This window comes from Anticarsia gemmatalis, chromosome 7, assembly GCF_050436995.1.
Source record: "Anticarsia gemmatalis isolate Benzon Research Colony breed Stoneville strain chromosome 7, ilAntGemm2 primary, whole genome shotgun sequence".
In the NCBI taxonomy this organism is placed as follows: domain Eukaryota; kingdom Metazoa; phylum Arthropoda; class Insecta; order Lepidoptera; family Erebidae; genus Anticarsia; species Anticarsia gemmatalis.
Window position 1 is genome coordinate 12,300,068 of NC_134751.1, and position 13,668 is coordinate 12,313,735.

At 37.0% G+C, this 13,668-nt stretch overlaps 1 protein-coding gene across 1 annotated transcript; it reads right to left on the bottom strand.

The window, feature by feature from the left end:
* Nucleotides 1–10,080: 10,080 nt before the first annotated feature.
* LOC142974164 (achaete-scute complex protein T3-like) lies at nt 10,081–12,655 on the bottom strand. Its single transcript, XM_076116327.1, has 2 exons — nt 11,999–12,655; nt 10,081–10,720 (listed from the first exon to the last, which is right to left on the bottom strand). The coding sequence occupies exon 1, from the start codon at nt 12,590–12,592 to the stop codon at nt 12,005–12,007; it is 588 nt and encodes a 195-aa protein (XP_075972442.1). The 5' UTR covers nt 12,593–12,655; the 3' UTR covers nt 10,081–10,720; nt 11,999–12,004.
* Nucleotides 12,656–13,668: the final 1,013 nt, after the last annotated feature.

Below are 13,668 nucleotides of genomic sequence, written 5' to 3' on the forward strand. Positions count from 1 at the left end.
GAGCTGCGAGACTTGAGGTTTATACAGAATGTTTTTGGTGGCATTATTATTTGTTCTCAATAAGTACATAATTATATCGTCTTCATTTGTCGTATTTTGAAATCTTTATGCTTTAACGTGTCTTCGTCTTCGTTATTTTATTATCTCTCTCTCCCATGCTATGAATCCCATATAGTAGTGGGGTCAGGCTTCCTGATCTTTCTCCTCCACTTCGCTCTGTCCTCGACATCGTCTTCGGAAACCTCACACTTAATCATATCTTTTTGCACTACAGTTTCCCATCCAGTTTTGGACCATCTTTTGAATCTACGATCAGATTATTACCTATTTCGTAATTATAATATCACTAGCACATTACCATATTCCATCACGTCCCATGTGAAAATCTCTCATCCACCATAAATCATTTAAGTTATGAAACTTTCTAGTCAATTTCAATTACTCTCAACCAGTTTGGCTACCAAAATATTAAAGAAATATCTCGAAATTACTACTGTGTATCCAATTAAAAGTTTAAAAGGTACTTAATAAGCGTATTGGATTAGATCTTTTGTTGGTCGTAATGTATGGTAATAAATCCATTAAGATAATAACGGTGAGCGGGTTCGATTCGTCACCGTCATTACATTGATCTTGCCACTGGCCACTGTGGGACCACCGGAGTCCGGAATACCTCTGTGAAGAAATTTTAGTGTGTGTTAGAAAAAATAACCTAAATCTGCACATTTTCTATTGCGTAACACACACTGTTATACATATTTATAAGCTACTTCTAAAAATAAAATATAGAAAAATATCCTGCATAGCGAACTAATTTGGACTATAATAATATGAATGGCATGCTGTGTATAATTATCACAATAGTCTTGAAACTAGAATTTGATCAACGGAAGCAGTTCCTCAAGAATCTGTGAATCATCATTAGCGGATGCAATAGTAATTTCGATGATAATAGGTATTGTCGTGACTGTGTGAATCATAACTCTTGATTCATTATTTCAATAGATACTGGTATAGACTGCTTTTGGAGAATCTTTACAAGGACATTGAGTCATAGAATGAAGATGGCATATCTAATATCTCACAAACCGCAATTGCAAAGCTTGGTGGACTTAGGGACTAACCCCTCCCTCATTACGGGAGGAAACTCTTGCCCAGCAGTGGGACATTTGTGGGTTAAATTTATTAATTTTTTCTAATATCTTTAATATCAATATTCTTCTATCACTTGTCTTCCAAAAGATATACACCCTCTTGCTAGATCTTTAGTACCGTTCTATGTGGCATCTCTAACGAACGAGAAGAGTACGGAGAGCCCATCTTTTTTGAGACATGCACTCCTCTCTCACGACTCTTGTTTTTACTTTATGTCTTTCCTGAAGCGTCTTCTTGCTTTATTCAGACATATAAACTTATTTGGCGCGTGCTATGCTATATATGTATCTTTTTCAAATTATTTGTGTTATACTTGTTAGAATGCAAAAGCAACCAGTGTCAAGAACAAAATAATCAACAGCTAAACTTTTCAATGTATCAAACGGTCTCAGCTCTATTCGATTAGCTCCGGAGCTCCCCCACTCCGTGATAGTCTCATTCGATATGCAACTATAACCCGCGTAAAAATAACTCTCTGAACATAGCAGCATTAGAGACAAAAGAGAGTAATGCGCGTGATGAAGACGTAACAAAGATTGCGATTGTCCGTTGTGAGACATGTACTCCTTCCTCATATTTATTTTATGCTATTTGTTTTTCTTGAAGCGTCTACTTTCTATATTTAGACACACAAACCTATTTAGCGCATTCTATATCTATATTCATTTCAACCTTCTTTTTTGTGATGACCTATAAAAATCCACTAAGAATCTATATCTTTTGAACAATCAGTGTCAAAAATAAGTTCACAGTTAAACTTTTCAATGTAACAAACGGTCTCAGCTCCATTCGATTAGTTCCGGAGCTCCCCCACTCCGTGATATTCTCATTCGATATGCAACTACCGCCCATTAAGAGATAGCTACTGATTGCTAGCGACGCATTCGATGCGGTCTACCTCCACACATTGTTGTCTTAACGACAATTATAACCATTAAATTTGTTACGCTACATTATATAATTAAAATGTTGACGGTTTTGTTTTGTTTAAGCTTTCATTTGGCTCTTATTTTACAAATTGTGACATTTTTTATGGGCAAATAGAAATTGTGAGGTTTAAGTTAGAGATTATAAAAAGTGTCGAACTTTCAAACTGTCATGTCATGTCAACAATCACTAGAAAAGCTAGAAATAAATCTTCCTACGTGTTCTCATATTTTCTAAATGAGCTATAAAACATCTATTAAGATCGCATATGCTTTTGTCTCTACGGAAATCGGACCTGGCAAACTAGATAATAAAATATTCGGTTAAAGGAATTTCTTTTTCTTAAATTTGTACAACTGTATACTCTCTTTTTAACTGATTTCTTCAAATATCAAGAAAGCAATTTTACTCATCATCGCCTTTCTGGTTGAATAATTTGCATCAATAATTCTTTGAAACAATTCATTGCGTATAAACACTGGTTTGAAGTAAAAACGTTGCCGGAACTACGCAGACGCTTGACTTCCTAACCTTTAATTAAGATACCACCTCCACAGACGTTGGTGGTCTCGATTCACCGATTATTACCAGAATACCAACTTCTTACGAATTTGAATGCAGCGATTGTTTTTTGATTTATTTACGATTCTTGATTTGGAATGACTTTTTCGCGTGTGAGTTGATGTAGGATTATTAGCACCTGTTGTATATTTTGATCTGAAAATTAAATATTTTGACAGGCTAAAAAATAATAATATTTTAATTCTTAATGTTTGATTTATATTCGCACGGAATATTATAAATATCAAAGTGCTGAACACAGGTAATAGCAGACTCTAAATAATTTTATACACTGACACAGTAAGGCTTCAAACAGGAAGAAACCTGAGTGTGTAATTATTATTAAGCAGACAAATCTTTACAAATAATAAGCAGTATCATCACATTCAAGCTTATTCGTAATTTCACTACACTCGCGGTGGTCGATATCTCACTAAACAAATACCCAAAAGCCGCAACGATTTCGGAAATACCGTCTACCGTCACAGTTCAATCGTTCTGACTCGTGCCTTACCTTGATTTACGCAGTGGAATAGAAAATTGGTGAGAAAATTGATGTGGTCGGAGTAAACCAGCCAATGACCCTAGCAAATGGTTTTTGAAGGTCACTGACATTTGCAAATTGACCGCTAGCTCGTGGCGTATGGTTGTCTTCAGTAGTGTGGTTGCAATAACCAGAAATGATCCTCTGAGGCATGAAATTGATATGATTGGAGTATTACTATATTGTTTTGATAAAAAATATTGGTGATTTGAAATTGCGCTATTATCCGATCTTATAAATTGGTGCTATAATCTTGTTTGTTTTTTGGCACTATTTTGATGTACAAATTGAGTCAATTTTCTAGACAATAATTTTTCGTGTTATTTTAAATTTCTAAAATAAATATAGTGACATTATTATATCCTAAATCTTAGTTTACACGACTCTACACAATAACCCCATTACAACTAAAACCCTTTTTCACTTCAAAATAGATCGTTTTACTGGATCTTTTCTGTCCCGACATGTAAAATATTATTAAACTTTATGGGACCAACGATTCAGATAGCGCTATCTCAGACGAAAAGAGAAGATACAATATTTTAAACTGGATTTGAATTAGTATATCCTTCGTTTTATCTCTGCACTTTGTTAATGTGGCTCTTTATCAAATTTCAAATCCGATGAAGCATTTATTTATAAACCGGGACACAAGGGCCGCTACCTTTTAGAAATAAGCCTTTACAAATTACTTTGGGACAGATATTTTTGTAATGTTCCTTGTTGAACTATCTATCTCTAGTGATCTATTTATCGGCTCGTTAATGTCTGATAAATGTGACTGGATTACTCCATGATTATAATGCAGTATATCACGATGAAAGCATCGATTAGCCCTGTGGGAACATCTACAAAAATATCCTTTTTAATAATTCCATGTAATAAATAGGCCGGTTGAAGATCAGAAGCCAGTATGATCGCGTGATTGCGGAAAAGCGTGTTGCACTACGATTACCTGCTATCAGATTTCTGCCTTATAATCGTACATTTCATCGTATAAGAACAGACTTGTGGGCGGCGCCGATCGTAATGAATGCCCACCAGTACCAACACGTTAACGTTTAATATACTCTAACTACCGTAGCGGCTCGAAACTGCAAAGAGCAAAGTGGTACATTATTAGCAAATTTTAAGCCGCACACATTTTAGTTGATAACCGTGAAAGGGGAAATTGGTATTCGTGTTTCGTGATTGTTAGTTATTAGTCAGAAGCGCCTATGACATATCAATACTTTGATCGATTCTCCAGAATGTTCTGCAAGTAATTGAAGTAATGTATCCCTTAATTTATTTTATTGCAGATGCTTTTAAGTGTGATTAATCTACCGTTCTCTTCTTTGGAAGTTACGTTGTCTGAATAATAAAATGCTTTTTTGAAGTAGATTTATTTGACGCCCAATTAAAGTACATGCGTTTCTTAGTTTTTTGGTTGCTATGGTACCAGCTCAGTTACATTTGCAATGTTCGTAAGCTGCCTAATTATACAAATAATGTTATTAAAAGATTACTTTATAGGAAAATTTGTCAGGATCGTACCACGTGGCGATCTTTGGTCTCTGCCAACACCTATGAGAAAAATATATATTTACATATGTTCGTAAGTTCTATTAAGTATCAAAGACAAAACTTAAACCCGCAGCCTCACTCAGTAGCTCATCTCAACACACCCAGCTAAAACATAACTCGCGAACAATGATGGGAACAAGCTCCAATTAGCATTAGAGCAATTAGCTGGTACCATAGGCTACATAATTGCCTTGTAAAGTAATTCAGATCGGTATTGTTGCATAACAAGGCTTGTCTTGACGGCTGCTGTCAGCGACGGACCACCGGAGACGAAGTGAACACTGTTTTTTGAACGCGTCTTCGTTAGACTCTCAAGACTGGATGACATGTTACCTCTTGCTGTTTTCCTGGACAATTGATCGTATGTAAATTGTCTGTTAGTGAGTTTGTTCCGCGCTTCGTATTGCGTTTTGCTATAGTTTTGAGTTATATAGAAAGCGTGCTCAAAATTTGTAGGTACTGATATTAAAAAAAACATATCTAAATGTTATTTAATTTTCAGTGATTAAAAATAAAAATATAGGGCATTTAAAGTACTAATTATTAACAATGATTTTACAATATTAAACGTAGCCAAAAACTTTGTCAGAACGTAGCCAAATACATCTTTTTAGTTTGTACTTCGTCTTGTGTTTAAAAAGTGGCAGATTCTGTATTAAAAATCGATCAATAGAATTATATCAAAAGTGTAACTATGAACCTGATAAGAAATACATCTTCTACAAGATTGTACTAACATAAAACGTTACTTACCCAAAAGAAAATATAGAGATACTAACCTTAAAATATTTGGATACAAGTTTAAATTCTAAAATAGTTATCATTGCTTTGACAGCTGTCAAGATCACACGCGCCGATAAAAATTAAATTGATTGTGGACAAACGTAATCTAGAACGTATTATGAGAGGTCAGTTCACTATTGACTGACACCAATAGCCAGGTAATTTCTTCCGTTTATTGATAAAGTAGTACTGTGTCTACACCTGGACAGGTCAATGAACTCAATTCAAGTTTCCATTTTGAAACGCGAGAATTATCGGCCGAAGTTGGTAAGTTAATCACATAATTGACAAGACGAAATATTTTACATTTTAGTTTTATTCGGAAGTAACGAGTGGTCATTATTTCGATGTTCTATATGGCTTGGTACAACTGTGAATGATCATCGGTTCGCGAAGGCTCTATACATCGTGGTAACGTTTTTGTGGTGGAGTCGAAGCGATTTTATGTGGTTTAATTCGATCGAAGCAAGTGGTTGTATCGGCCCTAATTATTTGAATAGCGCGACACGACGGCCCTTTGACTAAAGCCGATAACTTGTTCGAACTAAATGGAGTATAGAGTCGCCTGTTTTACTTCTATAGTTTCTGTTTAGCACACTTTTTTCTTGGAAACAGTAACTTTGAGGTAATTGTAAGTATATGCACAGTGGAATATTATTTTTAAGCACATTATCCAATTGGTCAAACTCATTTTAGAACAAAGACTCATACTTAGAACAATGTTAACACATATTAAAATTATCAATTGTAATTATGCTGAAGTCATTGTCATATAATTAAACTCTGGATGACAAATAATTTATATAATCTAATTTATTTTTATTTCAGCAATATTTCATATACTATGTTTTCTTATAAAATAAAATTACACTGTTCGACTCCATTCCTTCGAACAACTTACAAGAAGTTTTTATATTGCAAACACAGGTCCATTAGACATAAAATTATAATAACAACCACACTGACTAATGCTTAAACTTCAGCTTTTTATTCTAGCGCAACTTTATGTACAGTTACGTGCAAAAATATGTACGCAGTCACATTCTTACTTTTACACTTGCTGACACTTTGATATCATAATTAAAAGAAGTGGCAATTACTCTTTTCATACGTAAAGGTAAGTTGACAGTAACATTGTATACATATTTTTGCTTTTATCTGTACATCTGTTTGTACAATAATATGGTACTGTCATTATAACCTGTTGATATTGTGTTCGCTATAAAACGAGCCGCAATAATTTATAAAAGGAATTCGAAGGTCAAATATTTAGGGATGGCAATTAAATGCAAAGTTTAAGGGTGGCACAGGGAGTTGACAACTTGCACCCTCGAGTGACATGACCGTTATTTTATAGGAATTTCGGCCTAACTATTTGAAGTATTTTAGATAAAGCTACCTGCTACTGAGTTCCAATTCATTAGGGCCCATTAATGAGGTTTATTGCGGACTCAAAATTTATGGCACCTCCGCGCCGACTGATTAATTAAATAGTCATTGAATAGGACATTATCTTTGGACATTACAGTTTGTACGTTCCGATTGAAATCCAGAAATTTTTATTACATCGCATCCCCGACAAATTTAAAGAAGATCGGCGTGTTTGAAAAATTCTTTAGAATTTAACCCAATATACATAATTCTTGCTAGCGATGTCAACAATACGTTTAAAATCCTTATAAATTCTACTTTTCTGCTTATATGGAAGTTTGCCTTCATTCGTATTCATGCTTAAGTGGAGATACATACAAACAATGGCTATGTCGTAGAGCCATTACATCGTAAAAAGTTAAAAAATTCTTGAACCAACTTTGCAGTGAAATCAGTACGTGAAAATAAGTATTATGTAAATTGTCGACCTTCTACATTCGTATATACGCATACCTAAATATAGATAGATATTTTAAATCAATTTTTGTAAGACGATATTTCTTTCAAATTCCCTGAAGCACAAGAGTAAACAAACTGCCATTCACTTAACGACACGGGCAAAAAATCCACCGGCTAGCACTTGAACTTGTTCGATATTCCAAAATAGCAGCACGTTGCGCGCGCGCCGCCCCAGGGATTTAGGTCACACGCTTATTGAAGCAACGTTACACTCTCGGCCAAGGACATGGACCCTCGGACCCTTGGGGCGGCACTTGGTAACGATAAACAGAGTGATTTTTTGCACAGTCCCTTTTGAAGCGCAGACCTCTTTTTTTAGAGTCGCATAAATTGCTACATGAATTTATTGTTGATTTTGTACGTTTGATTTCGGCTAATCTAAGAATTTATATCAATGTAGATGCGTTTGATACTGTCGTATTAAAAAAAAATAAAAACCACGAAGGGGATTGCCGAAAAAGCCAAAAAGTAATTATGTAAAAAGATTTTAGATTTCGTTAATTAAACTTTTTAAAGTAAAATTTAATGTTATAAGAAATCCTTTTTCAAAAACGAAAAAGAATCTAATGGAACCGACCAGCAATTTGCATCGCACTCAAGCAATCGGTTCTGGGCAAGTGGTGACCGGCAGCTGTGGCAGCGCGCGCGACGGTCGCGTGCCTCGTAAACGCACGAGCGGTGCCGAGCGCGCACGAGGCCGCCGCGCCGAGCGCCCGCGCCGCGCCGCCGCGCCACCCGCCCGCCTCGTTTGATGACGCCGATATTCCGCGCCGCCCGTTATTACGTATCGAATTTTAAAGAAATTTTATTTAATGACTGAGAGGACTCATGCTTAATCTTCCACCAGCTGATTTTGTATTAAAATTTTATAATTAAGAATTTTCATCTCAGATACAGTACGCTCAATATGTTGCAAGTCTACATTCTCGCGCATGTTGTTCGCAACAGTGGCCATCCGAAATCAATTAAAATTAAGATTCTTTCTTAGATTGCAATAATCACTACATAAACGAACCTACTCGGTGACTATACAACGAGGTAGACGAGATAATGAAAAACAAGTTTGTTTCAAACGGATGCGCCGGCGCATAATAACCAACAATTAATGCTTAAGAAAATTAACTAGAGTGAACGACAAAGCAGTTCGCAAATCCACAGGTGTACTGTACGAGTTCCTGCCATATCTAGCAGATCTCGTCCCGAACGACATTTAAACGAGTTCAAACAATTAATACTCCGACGGAAATATCCTCCCATAATGGTTCAAGCTTCCCTTGCATTATCAAAAATTACTATTGCAATTTGATTTCGGTGGGCGGAGTCGCGACGTGATCCTGTTGCACTATGGTTTGTCTTTTTCAAATTAAATGCCAAAGTATGCTTAGGCCCCCCGTTTTGTGTATTTCGTATACATGTGTTATTATTTTCCTTTTGCAAAACGTAACCTGAGTTAAGGCACGTGTGGAAAAAGCACCTTTTGTTATTTTAATTTTGCAACGTCCTGTTCTGCTTTGTTTGTTTAACATACGTAGATATGATCTTTTATTTTTATGCTGCAGTGTCGTTTCTTGTCATATGTACCGAGACTGGACAGTTTAGTGCGTGGGTGTTAATTTATTGTAAAATAATCTAAGAGCAGGCTTGTTTGTTATATCTGATTTACAGCAAATAAATTATGAAGGCGTGAATTTTAGATAAGTTTGTATAATTTTATGATAGTAAGAAAACTTGGTGTATCGTTTGATCTCATCGGACAGGAGTTCTGACGAGAACAGGTTCGCTTAGTGATTGTACACGATGAGCTACCATTCTATCAGCAACTCGCTATCTGTATATTTATTCGTTGCGGTTGAAACGCACCTCTTCGCAGAAACCCTAAGAGCCCCGTTATATTATACACTACGGTATAGATTTAGTATCCACTGTATTTCTATCTAGTTTTAAATCGACTCTTAACCGTACCTGATAACAAGATTCTCTTACTTGTATTGCGTGTGCTAAGAGTATAAGTAATAGTAGGATTATGGGATATTTCTGCTAAATAATAAAAATATTTTTCTAAATTAAAGAGAGAGGTTTTTTAATATTTTTTAAAGCAAAATTGAGAGTCTAGGCGATGTATTTAGTTTCAAAGGTAATAAAAATTGTCCGAATCCCGAATAAGGTAATTTTATTTTAGTTACATACAATATGAAGTTCTTAATTTTATTGTTTACCAGTCTCGAACTCAGGTAGATATAGGTAGAACGTTAGATTAAGTTCACCAATTTTATCAAAAACTATATCTTTTTCGTAGAATGAATATTTTTCGTCTCATACTTATATTTAAGTAGCTAATATTTTATCACTATATTTAAGTGACTAAAACCAGTATATGTTATAATGAATGCGTGTAATCAAATAATAAGCTAATAAACTCTTGTATTCATATCTATTTGTTGAAGTAGTTTAATGGTATCTTCTTGGGAGCATGATTGGAATAAATTAGTCAGGACTTGCTAGATTTATGATCGCAATTTAGGTTTTATTTTTAGCATCAAGTCGTCAGCGAATATGATCGGAGTACTCAGTTTATGTTCCCATAATTGAGCGTTGAACACGCGAGGATAAAAGGAAAAGTAAAACAGATATTAAATTCATAAGAATGTATTTACTTACAGAAACAACCAACTGGTTGAATACTGGTAATTTTCTTTATAACTATCTCATAAAATCTTATAATATTAGGAATCTGTCTTATGGTACTATCTTAACTATTTACAATACAAGTCTTTGTCTCAACATTTTCAAAATTATATTTTACAAAATTAAACTGAGCATTGATTGTCGAAACAAGACATGTCGCTTCAGTTGATCCGAGAAATATGACGTAAACTATACTTACTAACTAATGACTAGATAACAATTATAAACAATTGTAAAACTAAACGTCTAGGTGGAAGTTGTAATACGTAAGGCTACACTAAGGCACAGCGTTATTTCAAATCACATTATAACTAAATGCTTAAGTGGAACAAATAAATGATCGTTTCAGTCTTCTGAGTGGTATTCCGTCGATGTGGGAAATGCAGTGGGGGTATTCGTGTGGTGTTCAGTCGCTCGGCGGAATGCTTCGATGGGGTCGTTACAGTCCACCATTATCCCCTCTCATTAGGAATATACTGATTGCGCTTAATTAGAGGTTCCCTCGAAGGCTCTCGCGCTCCGATACTCGGCTCCTCTCGAGGATTACTCGTTTTTTTCATAATCACCAAGCTGATTGGCTGCACTTTGATCACCGCAATGTACGGGTTCCTGGGAAAATGGAAAAACACATTTGAAATGTTTGCAATATAAAAGAAACGTTGTTACACACTTGCGTCAAAGCTTTGATAACAACAGGTAATGTTCTGAATGATCGGTATCGAGTGACGCTGCGTAATTCCCATGAACAGTGGTCGGTATCACCACATGTTTGCATAGAGCTTAGCAAATATTGTAACACGTGTGCCTCGCCGCCGCCCTTCTATTTCCTCTTGAGATTTCGTCTTCCGGTACAATAAATTAATAGCCGACGAAGCGTCTCAAAACATTTTTTGCGAGTTTTAATATCTTGTTTTTAGTCACGGCGCTACCGGTTCTGCTTAATCTATCAGAGCGCGCCATATGGCGGCTGACTGGCGAATACTTCGCTAAAAGCTCTCACTGACCGGACGCATCGCATTAACTTGAGATATCAGTGAAAAACACAACAACATGTTTCCACTTAGAATTAGCGTCATCTGTTATGGCTACTTATTATTAGAATAGATCACTTTTATGTGCAATTTTCCCACTACATGCGGGGCGAACCGCAAGATTGTTAGAAGTAATTGCTGTTCGGCTATTGAAGCAAATAAGAAGGTAGAATGCGGGTCCTTACTATCTTTTACAACTTGAAATAGAAAAACCTATTTCTGATCGTAAAAAAAATCGCCTAGCTACAAGTTTTTATACGAGGACATATTTTAAGATTCGCCATTGTTATTGAGGCTATTGTGTCTCGTAATTCTTCAGTGAATAGATAAAGTCTGTGTCACGGTTCAATGCTCACACACAATACTATACGTGTTTACTTTTTGCTTAGGATGAAGGTGAATCTTCATTCAAATTGTGCAATATAAAAGATTCGGTCCCTTAGGTAACCGTGACTAAAAGATCAGGATAAAAACTTTACTATTAGCGATAACTACCTGACTCTGCCGCGGCGAGGGGAGGATTATGTAAAAAATAAATAATTTAACTTTATGATAAGGTCAGACACTGTTTACACACCTACAAGCTCTATCAAATGAGTTACTAATAAAAAACTAGATAACTTTGAACCTTGTACAACAACGGCGCGACGAAAGCAAACATTGTGATAAGAATATCATTATCAAAGCTTTGAAGGTTATTTCGAGTTTGTAAAAATTCATTCATGAAACCACTTAGCGTTATCGCAGGTAAAATACACACGGTTATAATTTGATATTTAAGTCAAATCTTAATACTTGACACACTTTTTGACATAAATATTTTATTATAAGATTTGTAAAATAAATAGAGACTCACCTTTAATCATTGTTGCTGCCACCACGATATGACGTCTAGAAGCTCTTCATCTTCTGGACTCATGGGTTCATACGACTCGTACGCGTCGTGACAGCTCGGCCCTGCGGAACTCTCGGACACTAGCGATGGAGCTGGACTGTGAGATTCTTCAGACAAGGGAGGAGTGTGGGGGCCGCCACTCGACGAGTTGTTGTAGCTCAGCCCCGACTGTGTCTCGCATCCCTCCTCACTATCCTCTAATAACTTCTTCAAGCTTTTAATATATTCCACAGCCAGCCGCAATGTGTCCACTTTGCTCAATTTTCTTGAAGATCCTCTGCCTCCAGCAAGTGCCGCCGCGACAGCTGAAGGGATGTGTTGTCTCAGAGCCGCAAAACCGTTGTTAACTTGTTTCACTCTATTCCGCTCCCGAGCGTTCCTGCGCGCTACAGAAGCAGGTTGGGTCGGGTACGGCTGGTGAAGATACGATCTCTTCTTGCAGCGGTTCGCGTCCACGGGAGCCGGTGCCAGCCTCCTCGGAGCCTGCGCCTGCAGGTGCGTCAGTTTCTGGTCGACGCCGAGATTTTGATAACTATGAATCGCCGCCATCGGCATCGCGAATGTTCGTGTAACTAGTGTGGTGTGTATCGAGTGCGCACTTGTGTGCCGCGCGGAGGTTGCCGGTGGATTGGCGGAGGTGGCGCGCACCCCCGACGCTAAGTAGCGCGCGCGCGGCGGCGGCGGGGCGCGGGGGCGGGGGGCGCGGCGCACGCCCGGCACGCGCCCCGCCGCCCGCGCGCGCTACTTGTTGCGCCGATCAAAATACGCCGGCGCTTATTATGCCATAGAGCGGTAAGCTCGCGCCGCTATTGTTGCACGTCGTTGCGCGTAATTATCCCGTCCATTACCATGTTCGGAAGACGGGATCTGTTCGCATCGTCTATTTAGAAGTCGTTATAGAGAATAGACGCTGTAAACCGATCGGAGACGATATTGCGTTATTAATATTGTCCGCGAGCTTTTGTTTTAATAAATGGATGTTGGAGGACTTTTTTGATTTGCATTCTTAAAAGCTAATTAAGTGGATGTTGGTCGTGCGACTGTTCTGTATTAAGTAGTTTCTCAATTAATTCGTAATTAAAATTATCATTTTAAATGTACATTGAATTAATGATAGATAGTGTAGAGCGGTTACTACGCGGTATCTACGGCGTAGCGTGCAACAGTAATGACATCGATGGGTTTGCAAGTAAAGTAGATCTAAACTTGAGTTTTAATGTCGGAGCAACTTTATAATGCATGCGTCGTTTAAGAATGGCGTGGGCAGGTGCATTGATGACGTTCAAGCGTGTCCTAGCTCACTGAGTTGCCAATGGCACTTTATTTGATGGCTTACTCTCATTATAATGTTAGATCTTTTGATATTTATAGCTTACAAGCCGCTCATTAAGTTCTTAGCTCGCATGGAGACTGATTAGAATAATTTGAATGGTAGCCCTAACGCTGTTTTCGTATTCTCAGTAATGAAAGAAATATATTCAAATCATTGCTGTTCTACTACTAGATAGGAGTTACCTATCTTTGATTATTATGGGAAAAACATTGATATGTCTTCTCATAATAACATTTACTTAAAGTAACTTCCAAAAAAACTACATCAATAAAACAGACCTCTACATTTTTATTTATAT